Source organism: Musca vetustissima, unplaced genomic scaffold, assembly GCF_032173495.1.
Source record: "Musca vetustissima isolate MV318-11 ecotype Yass unplaced genomic scaffold, APGP_CSIRO_Mvet_v1 utg13374, whole genome shotgun sequence".
Lineage (NCBI taxonomy): Eukaryota > Metazoa > Arthropoda > Insecta > Diptera > Muscidae > Musca > Musca vetustissima.
In genome coordinates, this window is record NW_026877330.1 from 87,888 (window position 1) to 99,338 (window position 11,451).

The 11,451-nt window shown below is 39.1% G+C and overlaps 1 protein-coding gene across 1 annotated transcript; it reads left to right on the forward strand.

The window, feature by feature from the left end:
- Nucleotides 1–83: 83 nt before the first annotated feature.
- LOC133321939 (SET domain-containing protein SmydA-8) lies at nucleotides 84–11,152 on the forward strand. The gene is made up of 4 exons (XM_061531011.1): nucleotides 84–460; nucleotides 7,882–8,211; nucleotides 8,277–8,503; nucleotides 10,560–11,152. Exons 1-4 carry the CDS (start codon nucleotides 84–86, stop codon nucleotides 11,150–11,152), a joined length of 1,527 nt encoding a protein of 508 aa, XP_061386995.1.
- The last annotated feature ends 299 nt before the right edge of the window (nucleotides 11,153–11,451 follow it).

An 11,451-nucleotide genomic window follows, 5' to 3' on the forward strand; every position in this document is an offset into this window, starting at 1 on the left:
AAGAATTATCCCGACGAAATCCAGCCGAAGATCATCCACTACGGCGGTATCCATCCACATCGAACCTTAATGTAAACCCAAGGATGGCGGCGGCGTCGACATCAGAAATGGGAAAAATGCTCAAGTCCCGCGTTGAAATTGATCCACGTTATGGTCGTAGTCTGGTAACCACCGATGCGGTTAGTAAGGGTGAAGTTGTTGTGGACGAACTACCCTTCGCAATGGGTCCAAAATCGGGCGGCATCGTCTGTTTGGGTTGCTATCAACCCTTGGCTTTTGGTGATGATGGCGATTCATTGGATCGTTGTGACACCTGTGATTGGCCGCTGTGCAGTGCCTGCCTCGATTCACCGGTCCATGAGGGTGAATGTAAGATTTTTGCCGAGGCTAATGTCCGATTTGCTGGTAATGTTGGAGAAGATGGTATCTGTGCCCAATTGGATTGCATAACACCTTTGAGGTTAGTAATGAAAATTGTTTAAAACTTTCGACTAAAACTAAAAAAATCGGGGTTTTTAAAAAAAATTGCATTTCTTAATTTTTCATAAGTAATATTGAACATGCCGTTCTAGATGATTAAACGGTGTGAATATATTTTCAAAATTTTGTTTGAGAAAATTCTGAATGAACACATGAATAATTTGTTAATTTTGTTGCTCTTCGTGAACGAAACATACATTCATATATACATTTTTGTGTTCATGGGAGATTTTCTGTTTGGAAAGAAAATCAAGAGAACGATTAAGAGAGTAAGGAAGAGATTGAACATGACAGGGTGTCTAATATTTTTGAAAACAAAAAACATAATGATCACCTAAACGTATGAGCAATGTATTATCAGAGATGATACTTTAAAAGCTTTTATGTCTGTTTGATTTTGAATTAGAACACGCACTTTTAATACTATATTCAATGAGGTTTATTTCAAGAATGCTTAACTACTAGGATTACAAAATAAGTAGAGTGATGACATTTACAACTGTCATATTAACATATTTAATGTAGGGACATAACAGTTTCCCACGTTTATATGAAATATTTATATATAGAAAATATAGTTTTGAATAAATTAATGTAATTAAAATTACTAAAGAATTTTGCGAACTCTGGTAGATCATTGGAGGACCGGTGTTTGAGCTGGATATCGATGATGAGGTGTTACCATTGGCGGACTATCCGGTTGATTTGAAGTAGAGTTGGTTGTATTTTCAGCAACATGATTCTGTTGATTTCGTTGCAGTAATTCATGATGGTATTGACTCAAATCATGTATTCGTTGATTGTGATTTTCGGATCCGATGGTTCTGGTGCAAAATGAACATTCCGAAATGAGACTTTAGTGGATTTTAATTGATCAGTATGTCTTTTGTAATGAAGTTCTCCAAATAGCATCAAATTTTAGAAAAATGTTAGATTTGTTCGAATTGGTCAGGTTTGGCACGAATTATGGTCTTCAAACGGCCAACGAAACTGTCACACGCTGTCCGAATGTTGATCTGCGGTATTTTGGTCCATTCCCGGCGAAGCGCTTGCATGAGGTGACCGACAACCTTGCTTTCCAAAATACTCCAACGCTGAGGACGATGGTGCTGATTCCTGTTGGAATGTCCAAGGCCTGCGGCCAAAATGTTGCGACGCGGGTTTCGATCAAGTCGCTTCTTTACTTTTCGAACCATTTCTGCTGATGTTGCCATGTTTTCTTCCGTTCTTGACGTCGGGCTACGCTATCAGTATAACGGCAACGAGCGATGGTACGAGACACAAAAGATTTATTCACATTTAAATGCTGGAGTGCTCTTAACGAAAGCCACTTCTGGTTTTCCATCCAAATATAAAGAAATCTCACTATCACGCTTGAATTCAATCGCGAATAACTTTTTTTCTGGAAAATGCTCACCAAAATGATTTGTACGGTTGTAAACAATATAATGAAATGTCACTGGAATAATTTTAACAGCTGCGGGACGAGTGGCTTAGAAATGACAGCAGCCTGAAGTTGGTTGCAGTTTTTCATCTCATCCTGTACATATTACTATGGGTTAAAATATAAATCCTAGGAACACCTCTTGGTCATACCCAAAGTGGTGTGGGATAACAAATAGTATGCCGACGTTGGTCTTTTTCTTGTAGGTTTTAATATAAGTGATTAAGTTTGGGTTCGGTTTGGAGACATTGGAGATGCTCGATCGTCTCCTTCTCGTCCTCACGGAGTCTGCACTTGTCCGTAACATCATCTTCCCATTTGATGATAAATGCCCTGATGTTACCGTCCCAAATCCGGGAGGAAAATTGTCATTACTCATATTTCAACTTTCACCAGATGGATCTTGACACATTGCACCTAAGATCGTTATGATAAATGGGTGGTCTGATGGAGTCAACGATTGCAAGATATGTAGATTACGATCCTCGTATATGTAGATTACGATCCTCTATACCCTAAGCCGTGTGGCTAATGATACATCAAAAATGTGCCTCATCAAAATATTGGTTTTAGACCCCATGTTTCTTTGGATCAAGTCCGGTTGACACAATTTTGAGTCGATTTCGAAATATAAAACCTGGAATTCGGTAGACCTACGCAACCCATACCCTGGAGGTATATGTCTATCGGTAACATAGACTGAGTTGTTTACTTGTTTCAAATACGGCCAACTCTGTCGGTACACTATGAGACTTGTAATTCCAGGGTCGCGGATTTGGGGCCCACGTTGGGCGCCAAATTGTCATGTACCATCGGCTGTGGCGTTATTGTGTATGGGATGGAACTATCATGCATTTAGCACCTGATCTAGGTACCACTACATTATAGAGCCACGATGGCGCACAACATGGGGCCCGAACCCAAAACCCTCAGATTGGGAGTATTTTCTACAATAAGAATAATAATAATAACATAATTGAACAATTTTGTATACATCCTTCGTGGCGCCCAACATTGGGTCCGAACCCACGACCCAGATACCATGTTGTGCAAAAACAATAATAACATAATTCAACAATGTACATTGTGATACGTGTCCGTCAGTCCGCGCATATATTTACACATCCAGGTAATTTTTGAAAACAATATATAGGACGCAATTATTGTACGAATTATATAAAATTTGACATAGTACATTTATTTGGCCCAAGGGTGAGCCCTATTTGAATTGGTGAAAATCGGTTCAACCCAATATCTGGATCGTGGGTTCGGACCCCATGTTGGGCGCCACGATGGATGTATACAACATTTTTCAATTATGTTGATATTATTATTTTTCAACATGTTACTAGCAATATCTGGGTCGTGGGTTTGGGGCGCATGTTGGTCGCCAAATTGTCATGTACCAACGGCTGTGGCTGTCATGTACCATCATGGCGCCCAACATGGGGCCCGAACCTACGACCCAGATATTGCGAGTACCATGTTGAACAATAACAATATCAACATAAATGAACAGCTCTGTATACATCCATCGTGGCGCCCAACATTGGGCCCGAACCCATGATCCTGATATTGGACGCAATTCTTGTCCGAAAAAGACGAAATTTGGCATTCATGTGGCCCATGGATGAACCCTATTGATAGTTTCTTTATAGTTTTTCTTTAATTTCCAATGCAAATTGGGCACACCGAAAAAGAACGACGTCCAAAATTAAGTTTGACTCTGATATCCCCTTGTAAATTGACAACAAGCTACGCCTGAAGTCCAGCGCCTTCTTCGATATAAAATAAAAAACCTAATTTTTTATGAATTGTTACCATGATCCGAGGGATATTAAATTAGGATATTAAAGTTATCGACTCCACTACAAATTGATTTACAATAAAAAATCAAATAATTTTCAATTTTCTTACCGGATACGAAACTAATTCACGCGAATCGATCATAAATTTATCAATTTGATTGGTAATTTGTTATAATCAAGTGATGGAGACTATGATGATGTGTGGCGATGCTATTAAATCAAATGGGTAATGGACACAAAACACACACGGAAAAGCAGACAGACATAGGAGGAGAGGGGGAGGCCGGCGAACATTTTCAAAAAGAAAATCAAATTTTTGCGAAAACATGAGATCTTTGTGAAAGAAATATCTTTTGATGCATCAAAAAGCTACAGAGAAAAAACACACCCATACAAACACAATACGCAAAATACAAAAAATGAAAATAAAAGACTGGGAAATTTTCAAAAATGCCCAATATTTTGTTTTGTTTTTCGGCATCTTTTTCACATTTATTTTGCCCACAAAAGCACATGACAAGGCGAACATTACTTACCGTTGCACGGACTAAATAATATATGTTGACCTGCAATGATGATGGGTGGTAGGTAGCTTTAGTTTTCGAGATGACACTCACCGGACAAGAACATCAGCAGCAGCATCAGCCGGTCACAATCAATCGTACCGATGTAAAGCACAATTCAATATTGGGACGGTATTTAGTGAACGGTCCACTGGAAAGTAAATCCAAAGATATTCTCATTGAAGAGCTGCCATTTGCACTGGGACCCAAATGTAATGGTCCAGTTTTGTGTTTGGAATGTTTTCGTCCCCTACAAAATACCTCAGCTACAAATAGTGAAAATAACAACAATACTAGTAGAGACAATGAGATTCTATTAAAAACTACAAATGCGAGTGATTGTCGTTGTCCCGATTGTGGTTGGCCGTTGTGCGGCGAGTGTCAAGAATCCAAAGAAAATATCAAATATCATAAAAAATTCGAGTGTGGGATATTTATAAATGGAAAAGTGAAATTCTATAATGGTGTGTGTAGTTCGAAAGGATGGTGTCCGCAATTGGATTGTATAACAACGTTAAGGTAGTTTCGATATATAGTATTTAATTTTTTTCGCGTACTCTTCATAAATATATATATTTTTTTTGTGGATTTTTTGCGGTTTTTTAGGGAAACCATTTATATGTTGATTTTTTATTCGAACTAGTCAGCTTATTTCCAGTAATTATCGGATATTGTTAATCAGCGCAAAAAATAGACGAATTAGCTAGACGAGTATCGCAATCTACAAATCTAGTAACCGGTGACTCAATGTCCTGTGGGTTCGGGCCTCATGTTGGGCGCCATGATGGATCTCGAAACGGCATACAGGACAAAACTGGACAGCGTCATAGAAGATACTCTTCATCCTAACAGTGTTTACAGTAGTCAGTAAAGCCATCGTCCCATTTGATGGTAACATGACAATATGGCGCCCAACGTGAGACTCGAACCACACGAACATAAGATTACCATTTCAATTTTTGTTCCGAACGACTTAGCCGTGTATAAAGATCGAACCCTGTATGCGGGTTCGGGCCTCACGTTGGGCGCCATGATGAATATATAATGTAGTGGAAGAGCAATCGAGGCTGCTTGTGGTGTGCTTTTTAGAGTTCCAGTTATCAGGATGGCGCCCAACGTGTGACTCGAACCGAAGATTACCATTTCAATTTTTGTACCGAACGACTTAGCCGTGTTTAAATGAAAATATATCAAACTCTGTATGCGGATTCGGGCCTCACGTTGGGCGCCATGATGATCAGTTGCTAAGGGGAAAACATTGGCTTCCCATACACCACCAGCGCCACAGAAGTTGGTGGAAAGTATTACAATTGCTATGTTTGAATCTGAAATCTGACATTCCAACCATTGGATATTGAATTATCACAAAAACGAGCCAAATCCAACGACATTTGTTTTGGAAGAAGCACTTCAAAACAAATGGTGCAATGCCGGGATGAAATCGGGCATTCCATTCGCTTGATATTGTGTTAACAAACGTTCAATTTTGCCCCATTTGTGCACCGCAATTTGTTTATCATGAAGATTTGAAAAAGAATTATAATTTTTAAAGTTCGGATCATATCGGACATTGCATTCACTTGGAAATAACAAAATTTTGACACTTTTGGGGGAGGTACCACAAGGAGTGGGCCAACGGCTCATACCTTCGGACATGCCCTAGGTTTGTGAAAAGTATTACAATTGCAAAGTGTAGGGGAGGTACCAGAAGGAGTGGACCGATGGTTTCCATCTTTAGACTTTATCTAGATTTAGCAAAAGTATTACAATTTGCAAATTTTGGATCAAATCGAACATTCCTTTCGCTCGATTTTGGATCAAGAAATTTTCAAAAAAGTTTATCCTTTGAAGGGTGGTGGTGCCAGAAGGAGTAGACTGATGGGCTCCGTCTTCGGATATAATCTAATTATGGTAAAAATATTATGTTGTGCAATGTTTCGACATCTGAAATATCTAAATCTGAACCGATTTCAACAAAACATAACATATATTAATCCTGACCTAATTCAGTACTCTGTGCAAAATTTTGTCTCAATCGGACCAATATTGGGAGATATATCTAAATCTGAACTGATTTTCTCCAATTTCAATAGGGTTCGTCCTTGGACCAAATAAGTGACATTTGCCAAATTTCATCCTAATCAAATCCATAAAAAATGACATACATTTCAATAAATTTGAATATCGTGATATTTTTATTGTTTTTTGGAAAAAAACATATGTATGTACGTATGTATTTATAAATAAATATGCAGAGGTGCGATATAAACATTATTTCGACAAAAATGAACAAAGAAATCATCAAAGATGTTTTTCGGGGTGAAATTTCCAATTAAATTATATCAATTTAATGACTTATTAAATTGTTTTTTGTTTTCGAAATCTGCAAAAATATATATTTCGGGTGAAAATCTATTAAAAAATATACATTTTCGTTGACAGTTGACGCCATCACGGCTATAAAATACGAAACAAATTCCATAAAAAATGACATACATTTCAATAAATTTGAGTATGTATGTTCGTATGTATTTATTAATGAATATGCAGAGGTGTGATAGAAACATTATTTCGGCAAAAATGAACAAAGAAATCAAAGTTTTTTGGGGTGAAATTTCCAATTAAATTATATTAATTTAATGACTAATTAAACTTCATGGTAAATTTTCCAATTAATTTATTTTATATATATTAACTGAACCCTGAACGCAACCCAAATTATTTTTTTCATATTTTGTTTATTTCCAATTTAAAAAGAATGTAGCATTCTACAGTCCTCGTTCCATGACTTATTTGGAAAAAAATATATTTTTTTTAACTCAGAACGTCACCCCTGCACCTAATAATGTTTTATAAAAATCACATATAACAACATGCAATTAATAAGGTGTTAACAATATTCCGATGGACGACTGCAGGCCAGCAGCAGGTGGACATTCCAATCGACGCACAAGAAAATTATTATTGCTTTAGTTTTTGTTTGTTTTTTTTTTTTTTGATTTTTTTCCTTTTTTTTTAAAATGCCATACCAGACAATTGTGTTTAATAGGTTTGGTTGTCTGTTGTCATCTGTTTTTCGTAGAAGACCCCATTAAGTGCCTAGGATACACCAAACCAACAAATCTGCATACAATTGTTGGTGATAATTGATTTTTTGTTCTTGTTGCTGTCTACCAAATATTTCGTTTAATATTACCTCATACATACGTATGTATGTACGTAAAACAAAACATTTTAGTTAAATGTTTTTAAAAAGCATATGTGCGTACGTATGTATCATGTTCGTGCAAGCGAATAATTTTTGGCACAAGGCAGAAATATTAGAAATCAAGGGTTTCTACTAAAATCTAATAAGAATAGATTTTAAAATCGTTGTTTTTGTGGTTTCCTAAAAATTGTGGCACAGTGGTTTTAATTATTTTTTTTTTAATTTTTATTTAATGTTTAAAAAAATCCAAGAGAATTGTTAAGATTAACATTAAAAAAATTTTCTTAAAACATCCATGATTACTGTAAAGACTCCCTTTAGCTCGTCTATAAAAATTCCTAATATATATTGAAAAAAATATTTTTTTCTCACTTTCAGAGTCCTTTTGGCCAAGGAGGCATATCCCGAACGCTGGGAAAAGGAGGTAGCTCCTATGGAATATCATGACAAGGAGCGACGTGCCAATACCGAAATATGGCATGCCGATTTGGTGAATATTGCCCAATATCTACGGGGCCCGTGTAAATTGGCTGAACGCTTTTCGGAAGATCTAATAATGCAAGTCGTGGGAATACTGGAGGTGAATGCATTTGAGGGTCGTACATTACAGGGTCACACATTTCGAGCGTTATATCCAATAACGGGAATACTATCACACAATTGTGTGCCGAATACAATGCGCAGTATTTATCCGAGTGAAGATTATAGGTAAGTTGGGGGGAAAAATGGAATTTAAAAAATAAGTACTTAAAGAAAAAAAAAATCGTTTATAGAATACGTTTACGTGCCATGGTGGATTTGGAACCGGGACAACAATTGCAACATTCATATAGTTATACATTGAATGGTACTGCCCAGAGGCAGGAACACTTGAAGGCTGGCAAATACTTTACATGTGATTGTAAACGCTGTAAAGATCCCACGGAACTGGGTACCAATTTCAGTACTTTCAAATGCAGTAAATGTGAAGATGGCTGGCTGTTGTGTCGCGATCCTTTGGGTAAGTGGACGGATGATATAAGAAATTTAAGTTATACGAATTTTTAGGGGACCAAGATAATTATTGTCTTTTTAAGGAATTTTTTTCAAGAAATTGGACAGGCCAAGATTTTTTAAAATATCTTTTTCAAGGACCCATTTAAGCCTAGATTTTTAACGATTTTTTCAGGGTGTGGGACAGGCGTGTATTTTTTAAAGAACAAATTTTAATGACCCAGACAGGCCAAGATTATTTTTGAGAATATTTTTCAAAGAGCGAGTTGAAGCGAGTCTCTATAGGCGAGCTGAAGCGAGTCTTTATAGGCGAGCTGAAGCGAGTCTTTATAGGCGAGCTGAAGCGAGTCTTTATAGGCGAGCTGAAGCGAGTCTTTATAGGCGAGCTGAAGCGAGTCTTTATAGGCGAGCTGAAGCGAGTCTTTATAGGCGAGCTGAAGCGAGTCTTTATAGGCGAGCTGAAGCGAGTCTTTATATAGGCGAGCTGAAGCGAGTCTTTATATAGGCGAGCTGAAGCGAGTCTTTATAGGCGAGCTGAAGCGAGTCTTTATAGGCGAGCTGAAGCGAGTCTTTATAGGCGAGCTGAAGCGAGTCTCTATAGGCGAGCTGAAGCGAGTCTCTATAGGCGAGCTGAAGCGAGTCTCTATAGGCGAGCTGAAGCGAGTCTCTATAGGCGAGCTGAAGCGAGTCTCTATAGGCGAGCTGAAGCGAGTCTCTATAGGCGAGCTGAAGCGAGTCTCTATAGGCGAGCTGAAGCGAGTCTCTATAGGCGAGCTGAAGCGAGTCTCTATAGGCGAGCTGAAGCGAGTCTCTATAGGCGAGCTGAAGCGAGTCTCTATAGGCGAGCTGAAGCGAGTCTCTATAGGCGAGCTGAAGCGAGTCTCTATAGGCGAGCTGAAGCGAGTCTCTATAGGCGAGCTGAAGCGAGTCTCTATAGGCGAGCTGAAGCGAGTCTCTATAGGCGAGCTGAAGCGAGTCTCTATAGGCGAGCTGAAGCGAGTCTCTATAGGCGAGCTGAAGCGAGTCTCTATAGGCGAGCTGAAGCGAGTCTCTATAGGCGAGCTGAAGCGAGTCTCTATAGGCGAGCTGAAGCGAGTCTCTATAGGCGAGCTGAAGCGAGTCTCTATAGGCGAGCTGAAGCGAGTCTCTATAGGCGAGCTGAAGCGAGTCTCTATAGGCGAGCTGAAGCGAGTCTCTATAGGCGAGCTGAAGCGAGTCTCTATAGGCGAGCTGAAGCGAGTCTCTATAGGCGAGCTGAAGCGAGTCTCTATAGGCGAGCTGAAGCGAGTCTCTATAGGCGAGCTGAAGCGAGTCTCTATAGGCGAGCTGAAGCGAGTCTCTATAGGCGAGCTGAAGCGAGTCTCTATAGGCGAGCTGAAGCGAGTCTCTATAGGCGAGCTGAAGCGAGTCTCTATAGGCGAGCTGAAGCGAGTCTCTATAGGCGAGCTGAAGCGAGTCTCTATAGGCGAGCTGAAGCGAGTCTTTATAGGCGAGCTGAAGCGAGTCTTTATAGGCGAGCTGAAGCGAGTCTTTATAGGCGAGCTGAAGCGAGTCTTTATAGGCGAGCTGAAGCGAGTCTTTATAGGCGAGCTGAAGCGAGTCTTTATAGGCGAGCTGAAGCGAGTCTTTATAGGCGAGCTGAAGCGAGTCTTTATAGGCGAGCTGAAGCGAGTCTTTATAGGCGAGCTGAAGCGAGTCTTTATAGGCGAGCTGAAGCGAGTCTTTATGGGCGAGCTGAAGCGAGTCTTTATAGGCGAGCTGAAGCGAGTCTTTATAGGCGAGCTGAAGCGAGTCTTTATAGGCGAGCTGAAGCGAGTCTTTATAGGCGAGCTGAAGCGAGTATTTATAGGCCAGCTGAAGCGAGTCTTTATAGGCGAGCTGTAGCGAGTCTTTATAGGCGAGCTGAAGCGAGTCTTTATAGGCCAGCTGAAGCGAGTCTTTATAGGCGAGCTGAAGGATCCAGACAGACCCTTTAAAGAAAAATGTTCAAGGACCCAGACAGAATTATATTTTTAATGAATAGATATTTTGATAGACCCATTTATGTTTTATTTTATTTATAGATACCCGCACCGAATGGAAATGTACCTTGTGTGAATTTAAAACCTCAAATGATGCCGTGCAAAAAGCTCTCACCGTAATACAAGCCGAAGTTGCCGATGTTCAAGCTATGCCCATGTCCGGAGAACGTCTCCAAGAAACAGAAAAACTATTAAAGAAATATCGTGTCGTTCTACATCCCCTGCATAATATACAAATATCGCTTAAACAAAATCTCATTGAAATGTATGGCCGAGTACAGGGTTATGAAATGGTTGAGCTGCCCGATGTTCTGCTGGAACGTAAAGAAGAAATTTGTCGTCAAGTATTGAGGGTATTAAATGTATTTGAACCGGGTTTGAGTAGAACAAAAGCAACAATTCTCTATGAGCTACATGTACCGATTGTATTGTTGGCAAAAAGTGGTTTTATAGCCGGTGTTTTGGGTGGTGATAAATTGAAAGAGAAACTGGAGGAGGCCATAGCGGTGCTGAAGGAATGTGTGGAAACATTACAGCATGAAGATCAACAATCACATGAGGGTGTTTTGGGACTGGTGGCCAAACAGGCAATGGAACAGTTAATGCAAAGTGTTGAAGGTTTAGAAGGGGTTTAAGGGTTGAGGAGGGATTTTGAAATCGCCTCGAAATATACGTACTTAATTTTAGTGATACCAAATATTTATATTAGTGTTTTATTAATTAAAAATAAAAACAAAAAATATTATAAAAATAATATTTGTTTGGCTGGAAATGGGGTCAGGACTCTGTGGATTGTAACAAATAAATAAAAAAATAAAAATACAATTGCTCACCTGGGAGAAGAACGTAGACTGGTACAGCTGCTATTGATTAGACGATGCTTCGGATTATCTGATTCACTTTTAAAATAAAAACTGCAACATTTCTTTTCACA

Coding starts and splice junctions, on each gene's coding strand:
- LOC133321939 (XM_061531011.1), top strand. CDS start 84: ATGGCGGCGGCGTCGACATCAGAAATGGGAAAAATGCTCAAGTCCCGC. Junction 461..7,881: donor GATTGCATAACACCTTTGAG/GTTAGTAATGAA, acceptor TCTCACTTTCAG/AGTCCTTTTGGCCAAGGAGG. Junction 8,212..8,276: donor TATCCGAGTGAAGATTATAG/GTAAGTTGGGGG, acceptor AATCGTTTATAG/AATACGTTTACGTGCCATGG.